The sequence below is a fragment of the Caenorhabditis briggsae genome (assembly GCF_000004555.2).
Source record: "Caenorhabditis briggsae complete genome, chrIV, whole genome shotgun sequence".
NCBI classification, from domain to species: domain Eukaryota; kingdom Metazoa; phylum Nematoda; class Chromadorea; order Rhabditida; family Rhabditidae; genus Caenorhabditis; species Caenorhabditis briggsae.
This window is the reverse complement of record NC_013487.2, coordinates 3,934,809-3,948,876: the sequence shown is the minus strand read 5'-3', so window position 1 is coordinate 3,948,876 and position 14,068 is coordinate 3,934,809. Positions and strand designations below refer to the sequence as shown.

The 14,068-nt window shown below is 40.4% G+C and overlaps 3 protein-coding genes and 1 non-coding gene across 4 annotated transcripts; 2 read left to right on the top strand and 2 right to left on the bottom strand.

The window, feature by feature from the left end:
- Positions 1–171: 171 nt before the first annotated feature.
- Positions 172–2,312, bottom strand: CBG15030 (the record flags this gene model as incomplete). The annotated part of the gene is made up of 4 exons (XM_002632792.2): positions 172–302; positions 1,283–1,576; positions 1,804–2,021; positions 2,086–2,312. The coding sequence occupies 4 exons, from the start codon at positions 2,310–2,312 to the stop codon at positions 172–174; spliced, it is 870 nt and encodes a 289-aa protein (XP_002632838.2).
- Positions 2,313–2,918: 606 nt separating this feature from the next.
- On the bottom strand, positions 2,919–3,375 carry CBG15029 (the record flags this gene model as incomplete). The annotated part of the gene is made up of 2 exons (XM_002632791.1): positions 2,919–3,023; positions 3,079–3,375. The coding sequence occupies 2 exons, from the start codon at positions 3,373–3,375 to the stop codon at positions 2,919–2,921; spliced, it is 402 nt and encodes a 133-aa protein (XP_002632837.1).
- Positions 3,376–6,211: 2,836 nt separating this feature from the next.
- Cbr-unc-33 lies at positions 6,212–13,634 on the top strand (the record flags this gene model as incomplete). The annotated part of the gene is made up of 8 exons (XM_045245003.1): positions 6,212–6,252; positions 6,355–6,521; positions 6,576–6,781; positions 6,828–6,884; positions 7,399–7,707; positions 8,729–9,048; positions 11,924–13,214; positions 13,437–13,634. The coding sequence occupies 8 exons, from the start codon at positions 6,212–6,214 to the stop codon at positions 13,632–13,634; spliced, it is 2,589 nt and encodes an 862-aa protein (XP_045095598.1).
- CBG28519 lies at positions 13,262–13,334 on the top strand. Its single transcript has one exon. It is a non-coding gene (tRNA).
- Positions 13,635–14,068: the final 434 nt, after the last annotated feature.

Sequence of the window (14,068 nt, the reverse complement as noted above, 5' to 3'; positions counted from 1 at the left end):
CACAACACACGCAAGGATCACAGGGAGCAGCAGAATTCTTTAAAATTTGAATTAAAATTTAAAAAAAAGAAGAGAAAAATGACGAAAAAGAGGGACTAAATGAGAGAAAAAGAGAGCCGTAATTTTTGTGTCTTTAAACCTTTAAAAAAATTAAAAAATCTAAAAAAAAAATTAGATCGGAAGACCCGCTGTTCTTCGGCACTTTTGCATGGTGGCTCGATGGATGAATTGCTCACGGGAGACGTCACGAACGCGGCGGAGGTAGTCGGCAGTTGTGATTTGACGCTTTTTGAGGGATTGACCTGGAAGAAAATGAGAAAAATTAGTGAAAAATTGAGAAAAATCGGCTGAAAATGAAGCGAATTTCACTGGTGGCCGAGTTTTGGCTATTTCTAGGCCACCAGCGACAGTTATTGGTAAGATGAGCGAGATTTGGACTTCTAGGTCATGTCGGGTGTTTTCTAGATCACACTAACTAGATTTTCAGCACAGAATTCACTGGTGGCCGAGTTTATATTTTTCTAGTCCACTGGTTACATTTTTGGTTGAATTGCAGAGATTTGGATTTCTAGGCCACGGAAAATCAAAAACTACCGCAACTAGCCAAGCTCCACTGGTGGCCGAACTTTGGCATTTTCTAGGCCATCTGTTACATTTCTGGTTTTATGGCCGAGATTTAGATTTATAGGCCATGGAAGATGATTTCTAGGCTACAGATTTTCAGTGAGAAGCCGACCAGCGAAGGTCAGACAACGAAAACTACAGTCAATGACAAAATTTCACTGGTGGCCGAGTTTTGACCATTTCTAGGCCACCGGTAACAATTTTTGGTCTATGGCCGAGATTTAGATTTCTAGGCCATGGAAGGGATTTCTAGACCAAAAACTAATGTAACCGACCAAACTTCACTGGTGGCCGAGTTTTGGCTTTTTCTAGGTCATCTGCTACATATTTGGTTATACGAGGCCGAGTTTTGGATTCCTAGGCCATGTCAGGTGTTTTCTAGGTCACAATAACTAGATTTTCCGCAGAGAAGCGAAGGTCCCACAGCCACTGATTACAATCTGGCTAATATGGCCGAGATTCGGACTTTTCTAGACCATGGTGGGTGTTTTCCAGGCCACTAGACTTTCAGTGAGAAGCCGACCAGCGAAGGTCGCCCAACGAAAACTACAGTAATTGACAAAATTATACTGGTGGCCGAGTTTCGGCTATTTCCAGGCCATTAACTTCTGGATTTCAAAGACATTTCTGACGGTTTCTAGACCAAAAAGCAACTTACCTAGTGCATAAATCAAATCATCGCAAGCCAAATCCTTTGCATAATTCATCACAATCTGTCTATGCAATGGATACGCGGCATCGATAGCCTCATCGATAGGCGGAGCATCTGTCCCTCCGGCGTCTGATAGCGCCTTCGCTAGCTCCGTTTTCTTGGCCGAGTATATTTCGACGGCCGTCTGAAGACTGTTTCTTTGCGTCTCCAACTCTTCAAGCATCTTTTTCAGCTTTTGTTGTCCCTCGCGAAGCTCATCTCCAGTCGTTCGAATTGATGCCATTTCAGCGCTATTGGTTCCTGGAAAATTGGAAATTATTGTTTATTCGAAACAATCGCGTGAGTGAATGAGTGAAAATGTCTGCGTCTCTACAGCGCCTCTACAGGTTTTGATACTTTCTACATGTTTTTTTACTCGTTCATCCGCACGATTATTTTGAATAGACAATACTATTATTTTTGTCCCTAGAAACCCAAATTTTGAGAAATCTAGGCCGCCCATCCAATTCTCAATGGAGCACACTTACCCAATCGCTCCCTGAGTCTTGCTCTGAGCCGTTCCTCGACCGCAGTCATCACTGACGCTCGAATCGTATCCGATTGAATTGATCCGTTTCCACTGCCCACTGATGATTGGGATGATACTGGAGGTGGACGGGGTGGAGCTGCACCGGATCCAGAAGGATATGGAGTTGCTCCGGCTCCCATTGGATACGGTGTATTTTGAGGGACGTTCATGTAGGGGCTGGAAATATTGTCATTGAAGCGAACTTGCTAAAACCGGGAAGTTGTCAATAGAGCGCACTCACTTATAGCCCATAGCACCTGCCGATGGATACGGTGCTCCTCCAGATGGATACGGTGTTGCTCCGGATCCAGTTGGGTATGGTGTCGGCATGGCTGGCTGGGAGGATGGGTACGGTGTTGGAGTGGGTGTCGACGTGGCAGATGAGCCGGCGGATGGCGTGGCGGCTGAGGAGGCGTTGGAGGCGGAGCGAGCAAACACGGGACACTTCTCTTGGAACACCATTGCCATCACGTGAAAAAAATAAGAGATTAGATTGGTGGATCCGAGGTTTTGCAGAGTTTAGGGATTCTAGGCCACTGACCTAGGATTCTCCAAATTCGGGTTTCTAGGCCACTAAATCGACGATGGCCTAGGAATCCAAAACTAGGTCAAATTAGGTAATTTGGGTTTCTAGGCCATCCCGATTTGGTTTTCCAGGCCACAGATAATAAAGCGGTAAGAGGTGGCCTAGATTTCTTAAAATTGAGGTTTCTAGGCCACCAAAAATTAGAGTGTCTGGAGATGGTCTAGATTTTTCGAAATTTGGATTTTTAGGCCACCAAATCTGAGATGGCCTAGAAACCCAAACATTGGCCTATTTTGAGTTTCTAGGCCAGCTAATTTTCGGTTCATGTTTTAAGGACTTTCCTGACCTAGGTTTCTCAAAATTCGGGTTTCTAGGCCACCAAGTCATAGATGACCTAGAAACCCGATAATTCCAAAATTAAGTTTTTTGGGTTTCTAGGCCATCTCGGGTAAATTTCGCTAGTTTTCCGTTCATTTTTTACAGACTTGCCTGGCCTAGATTTTTAGAAATTTGAGTTTCTAGGCCATCTAGGGTGAATTCCGGTTAAATTAAAGACTTATCTGAAGGAGACCGCTCAAATCGTATCCGGGAAACCTCCATTCGTTCAAATACGGCAAAAACACTTTTCCCTCTTTGTTCACATGCTCGGATTCCTGAACAAAATTGATAAAAACCAATTCCTTATCAGCTGACTAATCAGTTACTCACCTTGATGACCATCGTTGCCGTCGGATTGACATAACAAATTGGCGCGTAGTATGGATGCGTATCCCAAAGGAATACGGTAACCGGAATATTATAGCATGCGCCTTTATAGTAGACTGGTATTGTTCCTTTCAGACGAAACGCCGTTCGTCGCTTTCCGTCTGGAAACATGAAGGTGTCGGTGCCGGCGGCGAGGTCTTTGAATTGGGATAGAGCGCCGACGACGTCTTTTTTCGCCGAATCCACGTATTTTGCATTGGCGCGGACCAGGCACTGTTGTACCTGATGGCCGGACGACATTTTCTGGAACAATTTGGGCGGTTTTTAGTTAAAAATGCCGGTGAAAAACGAAAAAAAGCAGAATTGTTGGGATTTCAAAAGCTAGAAAGAAGCTCCGCCCATTTTTTGGGATACGAATGCGATGGCGAAAAACGTACAATTTAAGCAAAAATCTGAAATATTCTGCCCCCGCAGGTCTCACAACGAAAAGTACAGTACCCCATACAGTCAATTTTTCCAGTTTAAATCGACGGAAAATGGCACTTTTATAGTGGAAAAATCGTTTTTCAGTTACTGTACTTTTCGTGCTAGGACCTTTAGCATTCTGCCAGCCTGATATGACTAATTATCAGACGGAAAAGTGACCGCATCTTTTACGGTTCTGGGTGGTAAAAGCGAGGGAACTACGTGGCAAAGGGTTGGTGATAAGGAGGTGATAAGACAAGTGAGCAAGATAGAGATAGGAACAGAGGGAGTGAGACGCAGACATTGAGAGAAAACGCTAGAACTATGACCTGGCTCTAGGTAAAAGATATAGCGAAAAATTAGAAGTTGGCCTAGAAATCCAAATCTGGGCCAGCAAAAGCAAAAATTTTGAAATCAAGAATTTCGCGTAGAAATTTCGTTTTTTCTAGAATTTTTAATGTGATTTCTAGGAATTAGAAAATGACCTAGAAACCTAAATCTCGACCAGCAATTTTGAAATTTCGTAATTTAGGAAAAATCGAAAAATCGTCTTGAAGTTTACGCTAAAAAACGAGAAAAATCAAACAGATAATCGGCTTAAAATCTCGAAAAAAAAGGAAAAAACCAAGGGCGGCACAAACTTGAAAAAATCGCATTTTACTCGAAAAATCATAAAAATTCGTTCAGAAAATGTGATTTTAGGTCGAAAAATGGCGAAATTTGGTTTGAAAATTCTGATTTTAAGCCGAAAAATTATAAAATTTAGTTTGAAAAATCATGAAATTCTATAAATTAAGTAGCTACTTTTCGCTAATTTGAGCTCAAATCATCACAAAAAAACTGACGAAATTCAAATTTTTCATTATTATACAAATTTCGAGCGATATTTTTTTGAGAAAAATAACGGATTTTTCGGAACTTTTTCTAGAAAAAAAATGCGAATTTTTCAGCGAATTTTCTAAAAAAAACAAATTTTTTTCCAGGAAAAAAATCCCGTTAAAAATATCAATAAAAATTATTTGATCTAATGGTATGGCTTGTGATTCAACGGTAAAAGACCGTCGGGGTTGCGAAATAAACATTGAAAAAAGTCATATAAACATTCGGTATGTACCCGTTCCGATGGGGTAAAAACATTTAAAAAAATGCGCGCCAATTCGAATTCTTCGAAGCTAGCTTTTTACTCCCAAAGAAAAAGACACCGGCCGCAGCGATCAAATTGTAAATCGATAAATTGAAGAGAGAGCGGAAAGCCGCCCGGCGGACACAGGAGGCTAGAGTGCCAGAGAAGCCAGACATTAACTAAACCGTGTCATTGTTGTGCGGGGGTCCTCTGCGTCTCTGATCATTGCAAAATGGCCGATGCTGCTGGTGCTACATGGAGGACGAGAGAGTGTTGGGAGGTGTGGAGGGTGGTTAGAGAAAACGAAGGAACACACTCTAGGCTGGTGGAAAAGAGATGGGGAGGAGGCGTATCGCTTTGGGGTCCCTTTAGTCGCCTTGGCTTGGCGTGCATCGATTCTGGAGAAGAAGACGAAGAGGAAGATTTTTTATTGTTTCGAAGGCTTTTAAATTCGATTTCGCCATAGATAGTTGGAATTACGAAACCTACAGTAGTAGGATTTTTAGAATTTTTTTTTGAAAAATAAATTTAAATTTGAGTTTCCGAACCATAATTTTTCCTATTTTTCCCCGATTTTCACACTTTTGAGCAAACTTTTTTTCCGAATTTTTGAGAAATGTGAAAAATCTCGATTTTTAAAAGTCAGTATTCTAGCCTATTTTGACCCATTTTCTACGATTTCAGTCGATTTTGAGCCATTTTCGACCTTCGTAAGCCATTTCACAGTCGTTTTTGACTATTTCTAGCCCATTTCGACCGATTTAGATCATTTCAAACACATTTTTGATATTTTTTTGACTATTTTTAGTCGATCTGTAGTCAGATTTGAACAATTTAAAGCCATTTTTAGCTTTATTTTGACCCCTTTTTGACTGATTGAGGCCATTTTCGGTCAATTTCGGACTATTCTGGACCAATGTGGACCAACTTGAATCAGAATTATTGACTAATTTTGACCAATTTAAATCCATTTTCAATCGATTTCGGACTATTTTGCAACATTTTGAAGCAATTTTTCCCATTTTTCGAATGGTTTTTTTTTTTGAAAAATTAAAATGTGATTTTTTTTTTGATTTCGTCTTCTCAAATTTTCGAGTTTCCAGCTTTTTTTTGATTTTTCCGTACTTTACTTTTTTGGAATTTCTAAAAATTTTCCATTTTTTCGCATTTTCCGGAAATTCGGACAATTTTAGTATCAGTGTTTTTGGTAATTTTTTAAAGCGATTTTTCAGATTTTTATGATTTTTACCCATTTTTTACTTTTTTCCCGAAATTTTCGAATTTCCGCATTTTTTGAAAAATTTGGAAATTTTCAAAACTTCCGTAATTCAGACAATTTTCGGATTAGTAGTTTCCTCTTTTTTCAAATTTCGTTTTTGTGAATTTTTGGAAAATTCTGTGATTTTTGTTTCTATTTTTCTTCTTTTTTTTGCCAATTTTTACTTTTTTGAAAACTTTTATTTTCAGAAACCGCAAATCTATATACCAATTTAATCAAAGTAGAGGAGGGCCCCAATATAGTTGGCGGACACACTTTAACTCCGAATCATGCTTCCATTCCTAGCGCCAATTCGACAAGCCAATCATGTGTGAGTTTTTTGAATTTCCCGGCAAAATTTAGATTTTCAAGAAATCCAAAAGAAAAATTCAAAATTTTGGAAATTCAAAAACAAAAAATTACAAAATTTCAGCTCCCAACAAGGCACCAAATACTATGTCGAGATCACATTCCTAGCAGATTCTCCGTATTCGACGAGAGCGCCGTCGGCAAATCCCACGGAGCCGCCCATAATTCCAGCGCTGAAAAATCTAGAAGACGTGGAGGAGACGGTGTCTAATAAAAGTAGGAGTAGTGAAGGTTAGAATTAGTCCAATTAGTCACAGCGTCTTAATTAGCTAATTAAATGTTTAGGACTAAACAAGCTAGGAAATGGAGGAATGGGGAGCCGTCCGAACAGTCGAACGTCGTTGACGACGGCGATTAAGAAGACGAGTGTGTCCTCGCTGCCAACGTCAGCCCGATCCGAAGGAAAATCCTCTCCAGTACCGGTCAAGGATGCGATTCCGGCACCAACGCGGCAGAAGAACAAGGGTCTTGAGATGTCGTCCGGAATGATGGTAATTTGGAGAATTTTCGAGAAAAATTGACCATTTTTTGTTTTAGGAACTTTTCGGAGGTGGAGGCACGTCACCGGCGCCGGCGAGACGAGATCATGAAGCGGTTAGTGTGAAAAAACAGTAAACATTTGAATGAAATCGCAAAAAAATCGATTAAAAAAACGAAAAAATGGTTGAAAAGTGAAGATTTTCGACGGGAAATTCAATAAAAAATCAAAGGAGCAGCGATTTAAAATGTTCATTGAGTCCCGACACGAAAACCGTATTTCTTTTTAAAGGAGCAAGTTTTGAATGTGTAAAAATGTTTTCACCACGAAAACCGTACTTTTCCTTAAAGGCGCACACATATTAATTTTGTAGATTGAGTCTCGACTAGAAATTTCAAAAACCGCGAAACTGAATTTTTTAAAGTTAAATCGCCGATTTCTTCGCAATTTCCGCGTAATTTTCCTGATTTTCAGTCAAAAATGCATGTTTTTCAGCGAAAATTTCGCCTAAAAATCAAGAAAATCAATTTTACAATATTACTTTCAATGAATTTTTCAAGTTTTCAGCCAAAAATGCATGATTTTTGTCAAAAAAAAAAGCGAATTTTTCGCCAAAAATTGAATTTTCAGGCTTATGATCGTCGTGGTGGCCGTGGAGGTCTCTCGCAGCCGGGTCCCGAATGGTTTGAAGGTTTCGAACGGATGGATATGACGGATATAGAGCTCCCCGACCCAAATTGCCTCGCTGAAAAAGTGCTAAAAGGGGAAAAATCAACGCCAGATTTTGATTCCGATTGGCACGAGGCGAAAGAAGACGTTCTGAAAACACCAGAATATTCCGCGAAAAAATTTTCAGAATCCCTGCCGGGTCCGGATATCGGAGCCGGTGTTGAGGATGAGGAGGAAGAAGAAGAAGACGTGGTGGCAGAAGTGGAAGAGGTGGATATTTTATTCATCGTTTTTGTGCACTTTTCTCCCATCAATTTTTGATATAGTTTATCGTTGGGCAAAAACGTGGAAAAATAGGAAAATGCGTTTGTTTGGTGGGCCTGGAAGAAGGAATGTTTGGACAGGTGTTGACATGAAAAATTTATTTTCCAAAAAATGATTCAATAGAATTGCTGAAAAAAGTCTAGAAAAATCCTACAAATATGGCTTTAAGTTTCTAGGCCATTATTCTTAAAAACTTCTAGACTTTTTCGGAAAATCTTTTTTCCTGGAAATCTGTAAATCCCAATAAACACCTAAAATTCGAGAAAATCCCATTTTGCCCCTGGTGGCCAAAAAAAACCAAAAAATTAGAAAACCAAAAAATTCGGTCATTATTTAAAATTTTGTTTTTAAAAAAATTTTTCTGAATAACCCAAAAAAAATCCATGTTTGCACCTGGTGGCCTAGAAATTCAAAAAACTCGGCCGTAATTTGAATTTTCGAAATGTCCAGATTTTTTACCAAATTGCAATACTCCGAAATTTTAAAAAAATCTGGAAAAATGCTTAAAAATCCAGAAATTCCCATTTGGCATCTGGTGGCCTAGAATTCCAAAAAACTCGGCCATGAATTCTGTAATTTCCAAAATTTCAGATTTTTTCCAAGTGAAAACCCCAGAAAATTTGCCGGAAATCATCAAAATCGAGAATGCTGGCCTAAAAAACCAAAACTCGGACACATAATGTTTTTAAATTTATTTCGAAAAATCAAGTTTATAGCCTAGAAAATGCAAATTTTGGTTTCTAGGAAACACTTTTGCCAGTTTTTCAAAAATGGAAAATTTAGGCCACTATTTTAAAACTATTCTCTTCCAGAATTTCAAAATTTTTCGCCCGAATTTTGAAATTTTTAGGCCATCATTTTGGCTTCCTTGTCCCATCAAAAGTTGTATTCCTTCGTCTATTTTTCCTTCACGAACAACAAAAAGCGATTCTATCTCTTATCCCCATTTTCTTTTCTTTTCTTGCAGCTTGAGTACGAATCGAAAGTGGGAATGGAAGAAAAAGACGACGACACTGGCTCTTCTTCCTCCTCCAAAAAGGGTCATCCTTCCGAGAACAACGCGCGACGAGATAGCACGCAAAGCGGGGAGAGACGAGAGAGCACGGGCAACGAAGAGACGACAGACGGCGAGAGGGCATCCGTCGGTGGTGGAGGGGGTGCGCAGCAGTCCGAGAAGGCGGGTGGCCAAGGAGGAGAAATGTCGATTTTGCTCGTCAAAAATGCTCAAATTGTTAACGACGACGCGATTTTTGTGGCTGATGTGCTGATTGAGGATGGTGTTATCCAGTGAGTTTTTGAATTTTGGTCGGGCGGGAATTAGAATTTTCGAAAAATAATTTTTTTTTGAAAATTGGGTGAAATCAGTAATTCTTTTAAAATAGGTAAATTATAAATTTCCTTGACTTTTCGAAAAAAAAGTTTTTTAAAGTGTTTTTTTTCGATCAAAATTTTGACATATTTTACCCGCTTAATCCAATTTTTCGCAAATTTCCGAACTACAAAAATTGATTTTCCCAATTTTTTCGACCTCTAAAATTCCACGTCACCTCCTTAATTTTCCTCTTTTCCCCAGTTTTTTTTGGGTCACAAATTAGCAAAAAACGAGATAAAATGATGAATTTCGCAATTATAAGGGACTTCGCGGGAAATTTAAAATTTCGCAATTTTCCATATAAGGCATCATATAAAGAACAGCCTCTGAATTTCGCAATTTTCTATTCCCTTCCGCCTAGGGGCTTTATTTCTGGCGGGAATTTGAAATTTCGAAACCCTTGCCGGAAATGTGTCATGTAGAACCCAGTAACCCAAATGAAATGCGATATTTCTCTAACCGCACTCTCCGGTTTCTTCACACTCTCTCGCCTCATAAATTGAAGTGCAAGAGGGACAAGAGCACTTAGAAATTAGGCTCTTCTTGATGGAAGCGGCGCTCAAAACAAGGCAAAAATGAGCAAATTTGAGGGTTTTATGGGGTTCCGGGGACATCTTAAATGGGTAGTTAATCTACTGTGGGACCAAAAAATTAGAACTACAAAAGGTACTGTAGCTAAATTTCGAATTTGGTCAGCTCGACGATGGGAACAAATCGATGAAAATCGCGAAAAATGGCTTCTATTCGGTTACGGAAATTTAGCTGACCGAATTCTTGAATTGCGCGTCAACATGCCAGAAAGTGGTTGCGTTAGGATTTCCATGTCGGGCGGGTAGCGAACGGGTAGCTGCTACCCGCCCGCTTGCTACCCGGAACTTTTTGTGTTTGCAGACAATGTGCGCAACTTGCCGACACTTCGATTAAAATTTAAAAAAAAAGAGTTTTTTGACAATTTTTGTCGCTTATTGATGTAGTAAATAGTTTTTAAAATAATTCAGGTATAGAATTCATCAGCCAGTAAAATAACGAATTTGTTTCGGATGAAGACTGTGCGAAGCGCGCGAATTGTCGGCAAGTTGCTGCACATTGTCTGCAAACACAAAAAGTTCCGGGTATCAAGCGGGTACGGGTAGCTGTGGGTACGGGCGGGTGTATCGCTACCCGCATGGAAACCCTAGTTTGCGTACGAAGAATTTTGGCAAATACTCATTAGCTTGATGATCTTTTGCTAAATGCTCACTTGCTAAATATGCTCATTTGCTGAAATAGTCTCTTTTGCTAAATTTTATTTGGTAAAATTTTATCATTTGCTAAAACTGAAAAAGTGGAAATTTTGCTGTTATTTGCTAATTTCAATACTTTTTGACTCAATTTTTTACAGAATATTCCGGTTTTTGCTTTAAATTTTAGGCTTAGGCTTAAACACCTGTTTTCCGGTAAGGAGTTTCAGCCTAAGCCTTCAATTTGAACAAATCCTCTATTTAGCAAATGATCAAAATTTAGCCAATGAAATTTAGCAATTGAGACTATTTTAGCAAATGAGCGAGTTTAGCAAATGAGCATATTTAGCAAGTGAGCATTTAGCAAAAGATCATCAAGCTAATGAGTATTTGCCAAGAATTTTATTTCACGACACACTATTTAAATTGTGCGTCGTAATATAGAATGATTTGTCCGCAAACACTCTCTGGTTCGTTGACGCGCAAATGCACGAATTCGGTCGGCTAAATTTTCTAACCGAAATGGATGCCGTAATTGGCTCTTCCAAAGACATTTGGACGCGTCGCGTGTCGGCGTAGCGGCTTTTAGCTCAGTAGCTATTAAACAACATTTCGAAAATTTGAAGCTGTCACGCAGCCAAAAAAAAATACTGTATCCAAATCCCTACAAGATTAAAAGCTACGTAAATCGACACAAGAATCGGTCTTGTGTCGATTTACGAAACTTTTTGTCTGCGCCTCTCGATTTCACATGCTCTCTCGCCGCCGGAGCCTTTCTGTCATGTTTAAATCTAACATGACACAAAACGGAACCCCTCATCTTCCGATCTAGGCCTAACGCTAATGCGCCAGCAGAGAGGGTCCACATTTTGATTGATTAGCGCGGTCCTCTTCCTCTTCTCTTCCGCCAGTGCAATTAGCACCAGTGAATGTAAATGCATACATGATTTAAAGGGACAGGGACAGAAAGAAGAGGAAATTAGGCTCAAAGCCGTTTTCAAGGACAGGTGGAGAGGAGTCATTAGGGGCTACTTTTGAGCGGATCACATTGAGAAAGAAGGGTTGTAGGGGAGGTTAGAAATTGGGAAAATGGCCAAAAAGACCGAAAAATCGATATTTTTTCTAGAAAAAAATTATCTGAAAAAAAACGCAAATTTTTTGAAAATTTAACGATATTTCGAGTGGAATCTACCGTAACCCGAAAATTCAGCAATTTTTGCGATTTTTCACAAAAATCAGAAGAAAATCGACGAAATTCGCGAAAAATAGCTAAAAAGGGCCGAATTTTCGAACTTGCGATATGCCAGAGAGTGTTCGCGTACTTTGCATCTTATTCTACGACAAACTTTTCTATAAATGCGTTGTAAAATAAAATGCTACGGACGCAAACACCGGAATTTTGACGCGCAAATCCAAGAATTTGGTCGGCGGTCCGTCGGTCAAATGGGGGAAAATGACGTAAAATTCCGTATTTGAAAAAAAGGGTTACGGTAGCAAAATGCTTTCCCCTTGAAATATTCCGAAAAATTCCATACCCGAATGCCACGTCTAACCAAAGAAATTCTTCCAGAAACGTCTCCCCGAATCTCGAAGCTCCAGAAGGCGCGGATGTCATCGATGCGTCTGGAAAGCTTCTTCTCCCCGCTGGAATCGACGTCTACACACAAGTCACCGATTCGGCGATCGATGACATTTCAACTGGATGCAAGTCAGCCGTCGCAGGAGGCACAGCCACCATTATTGAAGTCGTGCGGCCACGTGGCGCAGAATCCATCACCTCCGCGGTGAAACGAGTGAAGAATCAACTGGAGAAATCTGCATCGTGCCACGTGTCACTATCAGTTGCAATAACTGATTTTAATGGATCAACAGAGCAAGAGATGGTGGAATGTGTGAAGAACGAAGGTGTAAATAGTTTTGTGCTAGATGGAGTTTCGATGTCAGATGATAAGCTTTTTGAGCTCTTTGAGCATGTGAAAAGGCTAGGAGCACTGATTCGAATCGTTCCGGAGAATAAATCGATAATTTCAATGCTAGAGAAGAAAATGTTGAAGCTAGGAGTGACGGGACCAGAAGGATACCCACAATCAAGGCCGGAAGCCTTGGAAGCTGATAAAGTGACCGGAGTATGTGTACTAGGAAATTTGGCATCCTGCCCGGTTTCCATAGTCCAGGTGTCTTCTGTAGAATCCCTGGGAGCTATTGAAAAGGCTAGAGGGACTGGAGCAATGGCACATGCTGAAATCGCATCAGCAGCGGTGGCAGCAGATGGAGGAGCGTATTTCAGTCAGGATCTCAAAGTGGCATCTGCGCACTTGACTGATGTCCCATTGAGAAGAGGAGCAGCGGATAAGCTTATTGGAGGTCTGGCGACACAGCCATTGGTGGTGTGCACTTCTGGACACAGACCTGTCAATTCGAATACGAGATTAGCAGCGAAAGACTTTGCGATCGCTCAAAAAGGGACAACAGGAGCTGAGGAGCGGATGGCAATAGTTTGGGAGAAAGCAGTGAGAAGTGGACGAATCGACCCGATGCGTTTTGTTGCTGTAACATCGACAAATGCCGCGAAAATGTTCAATATGTATCCGAAAAAGGGGCGAATTGCAGTAGGAGCGGACGCGGATTTGGTGATTTGGGATGCCAGTGGAAAACGAGTTTTAGAATCCAATAGAGCGCAAAGTAATCAGGAAACTTCGCTTTACGATGGTCTGACGGTTCATTCTGCGGTTTGTGCCACAATTGTCGCCGGAAAAATCGCCTATCAAAATGGAGAAGTGCAAGAGAAATCGGCGGGAGGGTTCCTTCGCCTCACTGCCAACTCGCCCTATCTCTTCAGCGTGGTCGGCCAACGCGACAAGGTGAGTGTGTGTTTCTTAAGCGCCATCGCACCCCTCTTCTCTTGTGTGGCCGCGTGGCGCAATGGATAACGCGTCTGCCTACGGAGCAGAAGATTGTAGGTTCGAATCCTGCCGTGGTCGAAAGCTTTTTTATCCTTTTTAAAGGAGGCACAAGCAGCCTGTCTGGTGCGCCTTCGGCGCGATTTAATCTAGTTTTTGCGTTCCAAAATGATGTTTTTTCAGTTCTCCAACGTCGAACGAGTCGAAAGGGACACACCGCGACCATCAGCAGCAGCTGCTCCTCAACAAAACGGTCATAAAAACTCCGGAGAATTCGACAGAAACCGAACAAAGGTCATGGAATCGTCCATTGATTTTGGAGGATCGTCGGCGAATCGCAATCGGAATCCACCGGGAGGACGAACCACTGGTTTTTGGTAGAAGTCGTCGTGTCAAGAATTTCCAATTTTTTCCTTTTTTTCCATTTTTCAAATCACTCACACATTACTAGTCATAATAATTCCCTTTTCCTAATAAAATCGAGCTTTTTAAAAACTATTTTTTCTCTCTTTTCTCTTTTTGTTATTCCCAGAAAAAGAGAGAATTAGATGCGCAGAGAAAAATTGATTATTGCAGCAACACATTCCAAATTTATTAGTATTTATTTTTGCATAAGTTGTCAAATTTCCCCAATTTTCATGAGCTTCTTTTGATGTTTTATTGATCTTCTTTGCATTTTTCCTTTGTGTTCTTTTTTCAAAGTTATGAAAATAAATGTTTCAATGGGCACAATTATAGGAAATTTCCAGAAAATTCTGAAAAAAAAATTGTGAAATCGTCGTTTTTTCGAGAAGGAAATTTTTCTATTTGCGACA